Genomic DNA, 16858 nt, shown 5'->3' with positions numbered 1-16858 from the left:
CCTTTGAAGGTTGAGGGTGAAGGGGATGGGAAAGGGGAGGAAAAAGGTCAGTGTGAGAGTAGGGAGAAGGGCGCTGGGAGTCTATCTGCCGGCGAAGACGAGAAGGAAGGGAATTGACGGTAGTGGACATACTTGTTTTAGCTATACTGTGGCAGATGTATATCTACGCTTGGAATAAGATGTTAAACGTTAGCGGTAATATCCAGAGAAGAGATATTCATACCTAATCCCCCCCCCTTCAAAGGACCCAGTACTTCAAAGTCGTAACCCTAACTCACCCTCACAATCCCCGCGCAACCCTCCCAACCAACACCTCCACCTCCTCCACCCCCCACTCCCTCACCCCCAACAACGCACTATCATCCCTCTCCCACGGATGCGCCAACTCCCGCGTAGCCACGCAATACTGAATCTGCACCTCAAACGTAGCAGCCGTCACCCCTCGCCCCTCCCTAAGATCCGCCACCGCCTCCTCCATCAAACCCCGCATATCCCTCTCCCTTGTCTCCTCCCACCTTTCCGCCCCAAGCACCTTCTTCACCACCCTCACCAACTCCCTCTGAGACAAATAAACCGAATGCACATACACAACCCGATTGCGCGTCTCCTGCGGGTGCAGCAGCACCGCCGCCGTGGCGCGGCCCACATCCGCCAGCGTCGTCCAGGGGACGACGTTGTCCCCGTCCCCAAAGATTCGAATTTTCCGGGCTGTGAGGTCCAGCCCTGCGAACCCAGAGGCTAGCGCCCAGTCCAGGAAGACCCCGCAGGCGACGACGGTGTAGGTTAGTGTAGAGGCGGCGGCGTGGCGTTGCACGGCTTCGTAGGCAGCCTTTTTGCGGGCGAAGACGGGGAGGGCGTGGATTCCGGGATTGGTGGGGTCAAGGCCGAAGTCGCTTGTTATGCTGTTTGTCCTGAGTGGTTAGTTTGGGGGGAGAGGTTTGGGGTGGTTTGATGGGGGGTTGAAGGGCAAGGACGAACAAACGAGAGACGCCGGCTGCGGCGGCAGCGTCGATGAGTCGGAGCGGGGTGTCGATTTCTGGGGAAAAGGTCGTGTCGATTACGGCGTCTTGGCCTGCTAGGGCTGCGGTGAGGGAGGCGGGAGAGGTGAAGTCGACTTGCTTGACGGTGGCTGCGGCGGGGAAGGGGGTTGCGGTTGCGGTTGCAGGCTTGCGCGTCAGGATAGTGACGGTGAAGCTTTGGGCGAGCAGGGCGTTCAGCACTTGGCTGCCTACGTTGCCGCTAGCCTAGGGGTTGTTAGGTTGGGCGTTGGCTTGGGGGGGAGCTGCGGGGAGTTAGGGCTTACTCCTGCTAGGGCCACGTTCTTGATTGAGGGCATTGGTTGGAATGGCAAACGGTGCTATCTTGAAATTTCGAATGAAGTATGAGGATATACAGACAGGGAAATGGATCCATTCGGGCTATTTAAATATTCCTAGATCGCGGACATGGCCGAAGATCGAGAATCAACAGGCAGACAGACCCGGTCTCCGGGCTAAGGCCGGGAACCCAACACGCTTATTGCCGTGATTCTCAGGGTCTTTAGCGTGTTCTGGATAAGGTCAAGCCACACGCCAGGGGATGAAGACCTGGCACCCAATTATTGCGGTAGGACCCGTGGGTGGATGATCGGATGTCAGATTTCAGTGAGACATCTCGTTTGATTTGTAAGATAGATTCAAGTCATAGCAGCCTTGTGCATCATTCCTAGCTCCCTCTCGTCTGAGAAACAAAACCCAAGGAAAAATAGAAAAATACAGGACAGCTACACAAACCTGGTACACATCTTCTCCTATACCAAGGTATACTCCTCAGCTCACGACTGCTCCGGCAATCTCCTCATGTAGATCTCCCTGGCCAGACTTCCGCCACCACTACAAGCATCCCACTCCCCAATCCCAAACCCCCGAGGAGCATGGCGACAATTGCGTCCCCTCCCCCCAACAATCACATTCCCTGGCCGATATACGGGATCCGCCTTCATCCGCCGAATCGTCGCGCCATGGAACTTCGCATCCAGCGGCGTATCGCGCGGGGCGCCGCGGTGCGGTGGCCAGTGGACCAGCGCCCACCGGCCGTCATTCTGCATCGCTGCCCGTGGGATGGGAATCCACTCCATGAACCGCCACAGCCAGGCCGTCGTCCGCGAGACCCCGTCGCCAGTATCCAACGATGAATGCAGTAATCCCTGCGTGCAGGACTCAACCAGCGCAGCCTCAAATCGCGACGACTCCTCCCCAAGCTCCTCCTCCTCCTCCAGGACCCCCAACTCCCGCATCTTCCCGCGATCCAAGCGCAGCCCGGCCCGCTGCGCTTCCTGCACCATCCACACAAGCGGAACATGGCTCAGCTGCGTGCGCTCCTGCGGTCCACGCTGGAACCCGCCCCCGATATCAGCGTGGTTGCCGGGGAACCAGACCTCCTCGAAATCCTGGGCATCACCACCACCATCACCATCACCATCACCATCACCCAGCCCACTTAACACCCTGTCAACCCTCCGCCCCCTTCCCCCCCTGCCATAAACCCCCAAAAGCACAGGCTGAAACTTCACCCGCCGTTCATCAACACTGACCGCATGCCTAACCACCCTCGCATTCGACCGCCCCTCATTGACCACCTCAAACTCCGCCACACTATTCACCGTATCAAACAGTCCCAGAAACCTCACCGGCCGGACGGGCCGACATAATGTCTCGCGACAGTGCCGTAGATACGCACCAGCCTTCTCCTGCGACTCGGCCGTCTGATATCGCGTCAGCTTCAGCCGCGAGAACGCCGCCCACACCAACGGGATCATCTCTTCGTTGTCCGGGCCCAGCAAGCCCGCCGCGTCCAGCATCTCCGCCAGGAAGAGAGCCGTGTAGGCGCCGCGCGAGAAGCCGAGGATGTAGATGTCGGTGGCCGAGCGGTAGTGCCGCATGAGGAAGCGGTAGCCGCCCAGCACGTGCTGGTCGAAGGTTTGGCCCAGGGCTTGGCTGAGGGTTTTGCTTTTGCCTTTGGTGAGGGTTTTCTGGAGTCGGGTGGCGGCCAGGGAGCTGGGGGTTATGGTGGTGCCGATTCCTGCTGCCGGGGAGTTAGGGCTTTCGACTGGGTGGGGTCGGGGTGGGAGCTTACGTTGGTAGTAGACCACTACATCTCTATCAGCTTTGCAATTGCAGTTCAAAACCAGGGATAGGGTATGAGACGTACGTTGATCATCCCCGCGCTGCAACATCCGGCAGATTCGTAGGATGTTCGTCTCCGTGCCATCGGCTCGGAAGGTGTTGCCTGTGCCGTCGAAACACAGCACGATCTGGCTTCGAGCCGTGGTGGGTTCTTCCTTCATCTCCATTTTCGATGTTCAATTTGAGAGAAACTTAGCTCAGCACAGACACTGCGTGTGGAGGGAGGGAGGACTGGGTCTAAAGTATGTGTGACGAACGACGATCATCGTTCGCGAGCTCCTCCCCACCGCCAATCCCTGCGGCTTCCGGTTAGGCTCATCTCCGCAGAACAGATGCATTGGTGCTTATCGTCGATTCCGATACGTGTGCGACTCGGTGGCGGGGCAGCTGAACGTGCTTCGGCTGAGAGATGGGTGTTGATCCCCTCGATAGCTAGCCGTTCCACTGCACGAGTGATCCGGAGGGGGTGGATGTGCTGACGCTGAGGTCTGTGCTGCTATGGACTACATCCTTGGTGCGATTCGCAGCACACGCACATCTTGTGCAGGAGAGATTATCACATCACCAAATACAGCAGATCCCTGACTCTGCATCCTTCGACATTCATCGTCATTTTGGAAGCAATCGGAAAAGTACGCAACTGCTGCCTGATGTGCAGTGGTAGTGGCTGAGCCGGAAACTCATTGGGAACACCTGACCAGGTGAGCCCTACATCGCCCTACAACCCAGGCATACTTTCCACCCATCCCATCACACCTGTCATCAGAGATTTCCTAAAGCGCATTATCTGTGAACCGCATTTTCCTCTCGACTACCGCAGGTAAGAAACTGGATTCGCAAGGTAGAGGAAGAATCGGATCACAAACTAACACAGCTTCCTTCACTTGATCGCCACACGGGACAATAACCGCAAGAGAACAGAATGTACTGGTATTGACATTAATTCACCTGAGAGAGACAAGCCGATCAGTCAGCAAAGTGATGTGGATGAAGGTCTTCATCACCAAATCAATGTGGTGGCATCGTCAGAATCCATCACTCTTCACTACTCTCCTATTCCTAAAAGAAAATTGTAAAGCCATCAGTCAGGTTCTGACCTCTACCGCATTACATGGACATCCCAGCCCCAGAACTAATCGGAGCATCTTGCTCAATCCCCCGAACCACACACTTCACAGTAAATGAAAACCGCCCTAAAGAGACCGGCGACCTCCACCACCAGCCCATCACTCCAGCGCGACCCTGCCACAGAACCAGACCCATGAGCCTCAAGGCGGATTTTCTCTGTTCACCCTGCACCAATCTCCTATAGACAAAGACCACACGGTCCCTGCTGGAGATTCCCTGCTGGAGATATTCGCCTACTTGGCTAATCCAATACAGCAGAACCTGAAATGGCACTCTCCCCTATACCCAAACACCTCCCTCTAACCATTCTCACACACAAGAGGGTAGCTCTCCCTCTCATCAACAATGAACTTGCAAAGGTTCTCCGCTCCAGATCCCGCAAAACAACCTCATCTACCCCCCTGACCAAGGAAATCTGCACCAAGACCTCATGTATTTAAGAACCAGCGGGATGTCTCCCACCGCGTCTCCTTCTCTTAGTATCATAACCCATCCCCTCAACCAAAAGCCCACTCGAATCGTGCGCCCGCTTAACCTGACCTAAAGAACTAAAAGTCAAGCCAAAAGAAAGCAGCACAGTAAGGAACCATGTCCGACGACAAGGCAAGCGCCCAAAACCACGCCGAAAACCACGCCGAATGCCTCGCCGAATACCACCCGCACCTGCGGGAGGCAGCAGCGTACACGGCCGACGAAGTGCGGCGGCGGGCGTTCGAGGTGCGCCAGATCCGCGGCGCGGACGCCGCCGGCCTCAGATGTTGCCTGCCCGCGGCGCCGCGCAGGCAACGGTCGGCGCCGGACCAGGAGCAGTGTCCGATGTGCGAGGCGAGCTGCCATCCGCGCTGCCTGGACCAGCTGCGCAACAAGGAGATGGGCCGCGGGCGGCCGCTGGCATACGGCTGCCCGCGGTGCGGCACCCTGTGGCGCACCGACAGCCAGACTACGGCGGCCGCCCAACAGCACAACCGGTACGTTCCCCGCCATCCTGTAATCGGGGACAGGTCGTATCGCTACCGGCAGGACCCGATCAGCGGGCGGTACGTCTGCATCTTCGAGCCGCCGTCCACGGGCCAGCCGTGTGGGTGGATCCGCAACACCAAGGGGCAGATACGCTACCATCACAACCGGGCACACGAGGACGACCCCGATCCGTCCTGCCGCTGCGGCGGCGTCTCGGTCCTGGGGACTGACGGCGGAGACGACACCCGCGCGGACCCGCCGCCCTGCCCCTGCCCTATTCCCACTTGCGCGGAGTTGTGCGATTGTCCCCATGACGCCGCCGCGCATTGCTGGGAAGAGCATCGGGATGACTCGTGGCCTCCCGTGTGTCAAATTTGCCACGGGGTATTTGACAAATATCTGGACCTCATTATGCATCTCTCCTATGCGCACCAGACTTGATGGAGCGTGACGATAGATGGTGACATTTCCTTTAATTTATAAAATATAATTTAGCTTTTTTAAATAAAAAAAAATAATTAATAGATTATCTTAACTAAAATTAAAAAGATTAAAAGTAGATTAAAAATTATATAATTATTTTTAGTAGTTTAATTAAAGATAAATATATAGTTTTAATAGTATAGTATATAATAACTAAAATATATAGTTTAAATAAAGCTATAATTATATATTTTCTTATATTTTATACTATAATAGCATCTAATTTATAAAAAACTAAATTCTATTAATACTACTAGGATTTTTTTTATTATTCTTTAGTAATATAAATAATAAAGATACTATTTTTCTTAAGTTACTTTTATCTTATTTAAAAAGTTTTTTTTTATTTATTTTTTAGTAATACTTTAGATAGCTAGATTAATAACTACTTAATCTAAATATATTTTGACTATACTCAAACTAAAAAAGATGTAGTAGATATATTTTAGTACTAAAAATAATTAAAATAGTTAACTATTTAGTTTTTAGCTATACTATAGTTAAATATAAAACTTTTTTTAATCTAATTATAACCTGGCAGTTAGGTATAAAAATTCTAATTAACCTAACCTAACCTGGCTTTTAGCCACTCTATTCTATTTTATACCTCTATTTTTATATTCTTAGGAATTATTTAATATATTCTCTGTAAAGGTAATAAAAAATTATTGAACAAAATAGATTTAAAAATTTCAAACCATTTTACAAGCCTATTGGACTGTGATATCTAGATCTAATTTTGTGTACCCTACTTTACTCTACTAGACCCCTTAGTTAGTTGTTTCAGACTCTCAATATAGTATTCACAACAACCTAAATACTTTACAGAGTGTTAAAGAACAGGACAGTAATTGTCACAGGTTGCGTACACCACACTGATGCAGTTCTCAATGCACTCATGCGAATCAGGAAGGGCCACGAGGTGCACTCTCCAAAGCAGCGAGATTCGAGCTCGGAATAGCAGTTGGCAAGGGTGCCACCGACACATTCGGAGCTGACGGAAGTGGTCTCCGCAGGAGCAGTGGTGGTCTTGGTGGTGGATGTGGTTGTCTTCTTGCTGGTGGTGGAGGTGGCTGTGTTCGTGCTAGTGGTGGACGTAGTCACCTTGCTGGTGCTTGAGGATGAGGACGAGGATGAGGACGACGTCTCCGAGGTTGTGAAGGTCTCCATGGGTGTCACAATCACCGTGATCACTGTCGGCTCAGCGGGGATCATGGTCAACATCTCGCCACCCACTGTCACGACCGTCGTGCCCGCTGTCTCAGTGGGCACAGTGACGACGTCGCCGTCAGCCAGGGTAACCTGTCCGCTGGCTCCTACCACGTATGTGGTGCCTCCCACGGCTACCTCCTCCGGAATTTTGGTGGTTGTGGCGGCGTACGACTGGACCCGTTCTCGCCCTGATCGTCTGTTGACCAGACGCTGACCGTTGCCAGACAGTATCGGCCCGTGGTCGTGGTCGTCGCGGTCACGTCACAACCTGTCACTCTGGCTGTGCTAGTTGTTGAGCAGGCGGTCGCCCCGCAAGAGACCCAATAGTCAGTCACGGTGGATGCCTCGCTGCAGGTCGAGGTGCTAATCGTTGTCCTTGGGCTGGTGGTGGTAGACGAGACATCGCAGTTGGAGGTGCAGAGAACACCGCATGACTTAGCCGGTATTGGAGAGCAAGTCGGGGATGCTTTGGCGCTCGTGTAGTGGGCTGTCTTGCGCGACTTGTCGTTATCGGGCGGGCAGTCAATGGTGAAGATGTCAAACAGGGTAAAGCAGGGGACACTGGGGATTGGGGGCAGATCAGGGGGGCTTGCGGTAGGGATGGGAACATCGGGCTTCGAGACTGGCGACCAGTAGAACCGGAGGGATTGTAGGCGTCGAAGTCGGCTCCGCTGACACCACATTCTGATGCAAGAGTGGTACACGTGTCCCCAGATTGGACTTGAATCGTAGTGCACTCTCCAGTATCGTCCCGCGCCTGCAGTGGCTGGGTGGCCGCTCGTCCGCGGTGCAGATGAGAATGAGAAAGACCGCGGTGCAAACGGAAACCACCATGGCCCTGACTATGCAGATGCTCGCGGGGAGCCAGCGATGTGTGGTTATTTTCGAGCGTCGAGTTCTGCTGCGGTGTCGGGGCTAGCAGCGAAGAGTTCTGCGGGGCAGAAGGGCCGAGAAACGTGATAGTCTGCCAGGCCGGGATCGTCTCCTCCATGGAACTCACACAGCTGCTGTTACGCCAGGATTGTAGCGCCCGTTGCACGGAAGCAAGGTCTGCTGTGCTGCTGGCAAAGACACCAAGGGAGTATCTGGCCGTGGAGTTGTCGCAGACTTGAACCAGAGTCTGCCGGGCAACGCTGCCAGTGTCGTCGATCTCGGTCAGCAACTGGTCCAGCACCGAGGAGATGACGCCCTGGCCACCGAGTCCCGAGCCAACATAGACACCAACTGCTGCTTGATCCGAAGTGGCCATTCGGATCATTTCCTTGCAGCCAGAGCCGGACACGGCCAACGTGTTCTGCACTTGCTCCAAGGCATTGATGATGTCTGCGGCACCTGTCGAGGAGACATCTCCAGATGAAGCCAGTTCCACAGAAGAGGTGATGGTGGAGAGACCGACCGAGCCAGAGAAACAGCTGCTGTCATCGGAGGTTCCTCGTTTGGCAATCGAGGAAGCCAGAGACGATGATGACTTGAAGTCGGCGGTACAGGCAGCAATGCTGACATGCGTCGCGACATCGTCCAGCTGGTTAAACAAGTTGAAGTCCACTAACATCGGGCTGTCGCACAGCTCCAGCCGGTCTACCGAGTGATAAACGGACCAGGCGGTCGAATTCAGGCCCGCGCTGCTACAGCTCACGGGACATCGACTTCTGGGCACCTTCGAGACTCCGAGGCCAGTGATGAGTACTACCAGAAATGCTACGACAAGGGCATGACTCTGACCTGTGCGAGCGAGATGTCTGATTCGATGGCACAAGTGTACCTGGGTGATCGCAGCGTGGTGGCGACCGCGCTGACACAGGCCCAGCTCACGGCAAGCGGCTGGACAATCGACCCCAACCCATACATGGCGTTGGAAGAGAAGTTCGAACAGTATGTGGGCGAGGACATCCTGGCGGAACTCAACCTGAACCCGGCCAACAACCAGGTGGTGAATTGGGTGCACTCGGTGGCCATCGACGCCACGCATCCGGTAGGTGTCTTAGGTGTCTTGCATGGAGGCGGGACCGGTTCCACTTGACTAACGGCGAGAATCCAATCAGGCGACCGAGGCGAATTATCAGTGCTGGTACAATGTCATCACCGGGGCGATCATCGTGGACCTGGCATGGAGCCCTAAAACCAAGGTCGAAGAGATGGAGGCCGACGAGTGGCCGGCTGGATCTCAGCTCCCGGCGATTCAACAGTTGTCCGATGTAATGTGGATTGAGTGGGCAGCTGAGGCCGCAGCGGCGGGCGTAGATGCCAGCTCGCTGCAGTATATTTTCCAGATGAATGTGGTCAACCTGGACACTCGCGCGGTCATTGACCGCGCCATGGGCGGGGTCCCCGCCCATCAATGGCAGGGCTACACCGATTTCAGCGTCGAATCCGAGGCGGGCTATGCCCTCCTAGGCTCGGTCAACGGGAACCCCCAGGCCTGGATCTTGATCAACCACAAGGGGGCCCTGGGAGCAGACCAGTCCAATATCAATGAAATCACCGGGCTGAAGAAGATTTCCAAAATTCGCATCTGGACTAACGAAGCGCTTTGCTATGTCCCAGGCCTGCATTACGAGAGCTCGGATGACGAGGATGAGGATGATGAGGACGTGGACATGGATGAGGGTGAGGATGTGTATATGGATGAGGATGAGGATGAGGACACTGCGGGAATGGCTCCTTGCTACCATATGTTGTTTTTTATCGAGACGGTCTCCGAGACAGACTTCATGGGCTATCCAGCTTGATGGTCTTGCAAAGGACGTATGTGCTGAGCTCACCCTGAGTACAGGGCACTGGTGATCCGCTGCGCTGAGTGGTATGCTGCATGGTTGCTCGGGGTAAACCACCCAACACCACGGTAATTATGTGAGGGATACTGTACCTGCTTTACCTCTATGCACTATCCCGATCCTGTAGTTCATTGCGACCTTTTGCTTTCATTTCCAATTTTTCTTTTTTTCTTCTTTTTCTTTTCTTTTCTTGTCGTTTTCACCTTTACGTACACATAGGGCCAAGTGTACAGCGTGTAAATCGGTCTCATCAACCCCTCCGTGCAACGCTCCCAAAGAGACGCTCTTACTGCAGAGGCCAGCTTTGCCACTTCAGGGGCCAAAACCTGGGTTGCGATGGATCCTCCTCCTCCTGCGAGGGCCAGATCGACTCGAATATCCCCACATCCGCCGCCCGCATTTCCCGCTTGCTCTGTTTGCCGCGGCGGGAGGTCTTCTTGAGGTTTTTTGCTTGGATATCGCGCGCTTCGTCGCACTTGACCAACCAGGCGCCACCCATCTCCACGTGGTACTTCCCGCCCCCGAGCAGTGCCCGAGCGGTGATGCCTGTGGGCCTTTGGTATTGCTCGAACCAGCCTGCGACGGGGAGCAGGCGAAGCAGGCGTAAGGGCCCTCGCGACCCGTCCCCGCGTATCCGGCGGAAGATCGCCGTGGCTAGCGCTTCGTCAAAAGCGGAATTGATCACAGCGTCACGGACGGTCCACTTGGGAACGTCGTCGTCATTCCAGGGGGATGCGGTCCGGAGGGGCTCGCGCTCGTAGGCGCTCAGCTCCCGCGGCGGAAAGGGAGTTCCATGACCTGGTACCATGATGGGTAAGCAGTTCAGGTGGAGATACAGGGTTTCAAGCGCAGGAAACCGGCCCAGAGCCTCGTAGGCGGCCGTCTCCCGCGGGTGACCGCGGTGACGCTGCACGCAGATCCGCAGCGTCCGTAAAACGGGACAGAGGGTCGCCATCTGGGCGATGACCTCGGCGGAAAAGACTGGGGCGATCTGCCCGCCTTTGTTCCGCGTGAGTCGAAAAAGCTCATACTGCTGGTAGGGGGGCGGCCGCAGGTGCAGCTGCAGCTCCGCCAGTGTCGGGCCGTGCCGGTCCAGCACGGCGGACGGCACCCAGCCCGGGTCATAGGTCCCCAGCAGACAAAGATAGGCCAGTGGCGGAAGCGTGTCAAACATTGCCCGCACCGCTCCCGATGACCAGGAGGCTGTGTTGCTCTCGGGCGGACGGAGGGAGAGGGTCAGCCGCTGCAGCCGTTGAAAGGGCTTCTCTTCCGCGATGCTCGCCAGCAGGGATACATCCTCAATCCCGCCCGCAGTCCACGCGGTGAGATGGTTCAGATCAGTCACCCGCGACCAGGCCCGAAATTGCTCCGTAGTCAGCTTGCTGGTCAACGGCAGCGAGAGACTTTGGAGTTGCGCCCGCCGCCCAGAGCCATCGATGGCCTCGTCACCCTCGGACGGCTGTGAGTGCAGCCAGCGTTGATACCAACCCCACGACTCCGAATTGCTGGTAGCAATGATCTGCAATGCGAGTCGCCTGATATGGGTCGCTTGTCGAAGAAGATCCCGTAGAACACGGTCCGGGTGCTCGATATAAGGCCCCGCGTTATGGTTTTCATGCGTGAGAACCCGGACGGTATCCAGCATGGGAGAATGGATCCATTTCCCCCGCGCGAGGCCCGTGGGCGGCGCATAATTACAGAGAGGGGTTACTGATACCCGGCAGAGGGGATGCTTCGCCGCCAGGGCATCCAGCAGCCCCGATAGGTCATCGGCATGGAACATGAGATTGCATTGCTGCAAACAGTCCAATTGCTGGACGAGTTGGATAATCGGGGTCCAATCCCCCTGGTAGAACCCAAGTGGCGGGAGGTTGAACTCGTCCGCGGGAGTCCCCGCAAGGTATTCTACCAGTTTCCGGTCAGTGCCCATCCGGCCCAGCCGCGGGTGTCGAGCAACAAGGGTCAGACGTCGGACATGCGGTAGAATAAGGTCGGCATTCAGGAGCTGAAACACTCGCTGGGGGGGGTTTATTTGCTTGGAGACGGATTATCAGATCTTTATACAGTCCTGGCGCTACAATCTGGTTCCAGTGGCGGTTCACCTGCCATAAGGCCCGCAGGGTATTTGGCGACACTTGGCAAAGCTGGGATGTGAATTAGGGCAGAAGTTTAAAATATCGTCGAAGCCTACTGACCTCTTGGGTGAGCATATGCTTCACCTCGAGCGGTAGGCGATCCATGTGGGTTGAAGCTTGAGATACTGAACCAGGAGGAAGTTGGATGAGGGGAATTTGGGGATAGTGATGGGGGGGGGGGGGGGGTAAAGGTAGGACAACTGCAAGTGGCGGATGAATCTTGAAGCGGGCCTACCCGGTAAGTTATTGGGTTAATCGCCCTAGCCATAAGTAACAGGGTGCCTTAGGCACGCGAATGCTGATGCCTGGCCGGCTACTCAGGCACCGTACAACGAGCGCTATGCCCCTCCCAGCCCTGACTGTTGACTGCAGTGCCCTTGGCAAATGAGCAACATTATAACCAACAACAGGGTTTTCCTTTCGGCCGTGCTATCTAGTATCTTGGGCTCCTTCGACAGGGCTTTTATCAGATCAATCCCTGTATAGAAAGATAACGATAGAACCAGAAACTTGATAAATATATGCAAGCTTACATACCAGCCGTGCATGTGAGTTAGATGTCTATGTATAGTCTGTATATAAAGCGGTGCGAGATGGAAAAAAGATGGAGGGAAAAGGTAGGTTACCTGACAAAAAGTGACACCTAACAACTCAATTGATCTTAATGATGATTGATGTTTGCTATCTCCATAGAACTGCTGAGCGGCCAGCGCTCGAGCCCACGCCCGCCAGACTTTTTGTCTCGGCTGGCAGACACTTGCTGTGGGCAGGGCGGACACCGCACCCGCCACAGCTACCTTGTGTACAGGACACACTCAGGCAGTGGAGATACACTAAGGCACCCACCAGTTGAGATCATGTAGATACCTGGGTGAGTGTCAGCTGTGGCTTGAAACTACCTTGCCGGCGCCTGCAGGGAGCTCAACACTGTGTAAATATGGTGGTAACATGGTGCAAATAGAGATACAGTAATCAGCGCAGATATGCACAATGCTCAGTTATATATAATAACATATATTACTTAAATGACAGTGTTACAGATAGAACACAAGTTATAAAATATCAATAAATATTAATAGCTGGTTGTCACAGTGCAGATCTAATACATCTATTCCAGCTGTTCTACCTATTTAACCTGTCTAACCTGTCTAACCTATTTAATTTATTTTATTTTAATAATCTAACTGTTTTTTTTAACTATATTATATATAATCTGTAATCTTTACTAACTATTTATTTACTTTTAATTCTATTTATAGCTTTTTAAACTATATTTTATTTATAAAATTAAAAATAGTCTAAATCAGTAGCTAAAAGAATATATTGAAAAACTAGTTATAGAAATCTGTCTAGTCTATACTATTATTTTTACTATTTAATAGAGTGGCTAACAGCCAGGTCAGATTAGGTTAATTAGAATTTTTATACCTGACTGCCAGATTATAGTTAGATTAAGAAAATTTTTATATTTAACTATAGTATGGTGTCAATGTATTGCCTTAAGGTGTTGTTGCTGCTTTGCCTAATTCGCAAGGCAGCTGCCGCCCTTAGGGGCGGCCGCAGCTGGCTTGCTTAGCCGTCACGTGACCACCGCCTTAGGTTGTCTATATACATTTCCCTTCGCGGATATCCGCGAAGGTTGGAAGGGCTGTTTGGGCCCTTACATATATAAAAAGTATTCTACTAATAATACTAATATCTTAATTTTAATATTTTTAGTAGTTATTTTTATAAATAAAAGTAGTAGCCTATACTAGTATAAATCAGATTTTAAATATATTTTATATAGATATAATAATTAAACAAAAAACTACTATTATAAAATTTCATTACTAATATAAAATAAAAAAATATAAATCAGATTAGATTACTTAGTACTTTTATATATTTTAATATAGCCTAAAAAGAAACTTTATATTTAAATAGATTTTTAGCAGATAATCTGCGGATTAATATATCCAATCTGCAGGTTGGCGGGTTTGGGTCTTAGGTCCAGGATTTAGACCCAACCTATAGGTACGGGTCCTGATATTGGACCCAAACCCGACCCGTGGCGAGGCCTAATCAACACCATTAGTAGTATTCACCAACACCAACAGATAAAAAGCATTTTATCTTTTTTTCCCGCCCCTGCTGCCATGCCCGGCCCCCTCCAATCAAACCATCATCGCAACAATCCCCATCCCATGCCCCTCCCTTTCTTCCCCTTTCTTCCCCTTCTTTCCCCAGCCAATCCACACCCAAGTACTCGATTTTTCCATCCCCAGAAGCCTCTCCACATGCTCAAGCCCCCACCCCCAGTCTTCTCTTGACCTACGTTCCCGGAAGACCTCCCCGAGCTACCGGGCCACCGTGCTCCCTCCCTTAGGGCTTCCGCGCATTGGAGCCGTGATGTGCGGCTGTGCGCCTGCTAGATGTTTTCAGGAATGAGTCAGTAACCCTGTGGCAATTCTGATGCGCAAGAAAAGCACAATCCCAGCTGATACCCACAGAAATCCTGATCTTCTCTGCATGCGCAAGGGGGATATAGTGGCCAGCCACTCTCTGCAGAAACCAGTTCCCTCCCGAAGTATAATAGTACAGGCGTATAGACTATAGGCAAGACTCTTGGTGACTACCTAAGCCCCCAGCCGCCTACCTACACCCGAACTCCTGTTCCAGTGGCCACTATACCCTTCTGTCATCTGCATCACTGAATCGGTATTTGTGGCAAGGTATATCGAGGGCCCGTGAACATTCGAATTACAGACAGCATCGTCATGTCCAAAAACCGCCGGTCAATCCAAGCCAGTCATGCCTACAACCAGCCTTCCCTCTAGGTTCAGTAGCCCTAAAAGCACAAAAAGCATGATACCAAATCCCCCACATCGCCGTTGGTTAACATATCCAAATCCTACCGCACACACACCCGGTTCTATACACCACAAGATAGATAGAGAAGTGAAACGACGGCATGTCTCATCTGATCCCCACCAAGTCATCCCCAAAGCAACAAACACTCGACATCAAAACTAAGGATTCCTACTTTTGCTCCAACTTTTTTTTATCCTTTTCCCGACACGGAAAGTTCCTAGGAAGACGCGACCCTCACCCATTATCTCGACACTTCACGCATCGTCAAACCAGTCCAACCAAGTCACCTATCCACCATCCCCAAGCCACACACTCTACAACAAGCGCCCCAGGATGGATACCAGTCTGCTCCTCGGGCTGCACCACCATTAACCCCCCGTCCAGATTTTCCACCGAAAGCGAAATTCTCCTACAAAGGCAACGCTGCAAGCCTTCAAACCCACATCCGGTTTTATGCTACGCTGATGTTTGGACAGACAGAACAACAACACGGTCTCTACGGAAGAGAAATCGCCTGTCCCGCTGGCCCGAGAACAACAGTGCTTGCTGTACGGTACATACAGCCTTCTAGCCCCAGCATTCACCCTTACGACCCGAACCCAAACCCCTTCATCGGAACAGATACAGATGCATACAGGATCCGTGCTTCAACTTCAACAGGACAAACAAACAAATCCCATTCAGCCTCAGGAGGAGCCGGCGTTCTCCTTTTCTAGCCCGAACACCTCCTCTGTTGCCTCTAACCACAGAACAACAAAGGTGATTCACCATCTAGCCAACAATGAACGTACGAAGCGGTCCCGTTCCAACTCCTACACAGCCCTGATCTACCCTAGACCTTCCCCAAAAGAAAGGATATCTGCATCGAGCCCCCGAGTATTTAAAGAGATCCACGCGACATGCCCCCATCCCCCACGACCTCCTCGCCCTCCTCACGATCCAAACCCTGATATTAATCTCAACCAAAAACCCACTAGACCGTGCAAGCACATAATCTAACCCGACCAGACGCGAGATAGACAGCCATGCCGCGCGAGAGGAAGCGACTCCTCCCGACAGACGACCTCCGCCACCGATACGACCATGCCCTCGTGACAGCGGCCGAGTACCCGACCGACTACATCCCGGCGCACGCGGCGGAGGTGCGGTTCATCCTGGCGGAGTCCGCCGGGGAGATCGAATGCTGCCTGTGCGACATGGAGAAGTACCAGAACGTGGAGCAGTGCCCGCGGTGCCAGGCGACGAGCCATGTGAACTGCCTGGACCTGCTGCGCAACCACGAGCGGCGGCACGGCCGGCCGCTGGCGTACGGCTGCCCGGAGTGTGGCGTGCTGTGGCGCGCGCCGGAGGAGCGCGCCGCTCTCGCCGCCGAATGCAACGATCGGCGGCGGAGGACCAGCATCGGGCCCCGGACCACCTATCGCTACCGGCACGACGAGATCAGCGGGCGGCTCATCTGCACCTTCGTCCGGCCGTCCACGGGCCGGATCTGCGGGGAGAGCTACTACATCCACCAGCAGGTGCGGCGCCATCACGAGCGGGACCACGAGGAACGCACCGTCGCCTGCGACTGCGGCCTGGGATCGGCCGCGCCTGGCGACGGCCAGCCGGACCTGTCTTCCTGCTTCTGCCCCGTCTGCGGCGGGGAGTTTCTGTGCCGCCATGCCGCCGCCGCGCATTGCTGGGACCAGCATCGGGACCAGCACTGGCCTCCCACGTGTCAACTCTGCCAAACCAAGTTCGACAAGTACCTGGACCTTGTTGTTCATCTATCGAATCACCACTAGAATTTCGAACCTGCTTAATCAACAACCCAGGTTTGGGTATCACGCCAGTGAGGAAGGCAGCAGTCTGTCTGTAGCTAGCACCTGGACTTTTCTTGAGTTTCGGGCACTATCTTGATCACAAAGAAGAGAAATGATAGCAGTTCTGGGGCTAGAACCCCAGTTTAAGGTTGTTTCGTTTCATTATTATAAAGTTTGCGGTATAGTCTTTCCATCTGCAGGACAGTTTTGATGGATTGTTGAACAAGCGGTGGACGAGGCTGTATTCGTTCCGTGAGATCAGACATCCTCTGTGCGAGACTGAGCATCCGCGATTTATGCAGGGTAGACTCTGGGAGTTTCCATAAGTGACCGTTAGCGAAGTA

The 16858-nt window shown here is 53.2% G+C and overlaps 7 protein-coding genes across 7 annotated transcripts; 3 read left to right on the top strand and 4 right to left on the bottom strand.

Annotated features, from left to right (window-relative positions):
- Positions 1-280: 280 nt before the first annotated feature.
- BO86DRAFT_434479 (aromatic alcohol reductase) lies at positions 281-1336 on the bottom strand (the record flags this gene model as incomplete). The annotated part of the gene is made up of 3 exons (XM_025675901.1): positions 281-902; positions 979-1244; positions 1304-1336. The coding sequence occupies 3 exons, from the start codon at positions 1334-1336 to the stop codon at positions 281-283; spliced, it is 921 nt and encodes a 306-aa protein (XP_025531880.1).
- Positions 1337-1813: 477 nt separating this feature from the next.
- Positions 1814-3331, bottom strand: BO86DRAFT_395431 (T6SS phospholipase effector Tle1-like catalytic domain-containing protein; the record flags this gene model as incomplete). The annotated part of the gene is made up of 3 exons (XM_025673316.1): positions 1814-3063; positions 3115-3129; positions 3190-3331. 3 exons carry the CDS (start codon positions 3329-3331, stop codon positions 1814-1816), a joined length of 1407 nt encoding a protein of 468 aa, XP_025531879.1.
- A 1549-nt stretch (positions 3332-4880) lies between these two features.
- Positions 4881-5693, top strand: BO86DRAFT_395430 (uncharacterized protein; the record flags this gene model as incomplete). The annotated part of the gene is made up of 1 exon (XM_025673315.1): positions 4881-5693. The coding sequence occupies one exon, from the start codon at positions 4881-4883 to the stop codon at positions 5691-5693; it is 813 nt and encodes a 270-aa protein (XP_025531878.1).
- Positions 5694-6557: 864 nt separating this feature from the next.
- BO86DRAFT_395429 (uncharacterized protein) lies at positions 6558-8499 on the bottom strand (the record flags this gene model as incomplete). Its single annotated transcript, XM_025673314.1, has 3 exons — positions 6558-7051; positions 7117-7631; positions 7685-8499. The coding sequence occupies 3 exons, from the start codon at positions 8497-8499 to the stop codon at positions 6558-6560; spliced, it is 1824 nt and encodes a 607-aa protein (XP_025531877.1).
- A 183-nt stretch (positions 8500-8682) lies between these two features.
- On the top strand, positions 8683-9750 carry BO86DRAFT_434476 (uncharacterized protein; the record flags this gene model as incomplete). Its single annotated transcript, XM_025675900.1, has 2 exons — positions 8683-8919; positions 8990-9750. 2 exons carry the CDS (start codon positions 8683-8685, stop codon positions 9674-9676), a joined length of 924 nt encoding a protein of 307 aa, XP_025531876.1. The 3' UTR covers positions 9677-9750.
- A 206-nt stretch (positions 9751-9956) lies between these two features.
- On the bottom strand, positions 9957-11961 carry BO86DRAFT_434467 (uncharacterized protein; the record flags this gene model as incomplete). The annotated part of the gene is made up of 3 exons (XM_025675899.1): positions 9957-11738; positions 11800-11865; positions 11917-11961. The coding sequence occupies 3 exons, from the start codon at positions 11959-11961 to the stop codon at positions 10008-10010; spliced, it is 1842 nt and encodes a 613-aa protein (XP_025531875.1). The 3' UTR covers positions 9957-10007.
- Positions 11962-15734: 3773 nt separating this feature from the next.
- Positions 15735-16496, top strand: BO86DRAFT_395426 (uncharacterized protein; the record flags this gene model as incomplete). The annotated part of the gene is made up of 1 exon (XM_025673313.1): positions 15735-16496. The coding sequence occupies one exon, from the start codon at positions 15735-15737 to the stop codon at positions 16494-16496; it is 762 nt and encodes a 253-aa protein (XP_025531874.1).
- Positions 16497-16858: the final 362 nt, after the last annotated feature.

The sequence above is a fragment of the Aspergillus japonicus genome (genome assembly GCF_003184785.1).
Source record: "Aspergillus japonicus CBS 114.51 unplaced genomic scaffold BO86scaffold_4, whole genome shotgun sequence".
Classification (NCBI taxonomy): domain Eukaryota; kingdom Fungi; phylum Ascomycota; class Eurotiomycetes; order Eurotiales; family Aspergillaceae; genus Aspergillus; species Aspergillus japonicus.
This window is presented reverse-complemented; position numbering and strand designations above follow the sequence as displayed.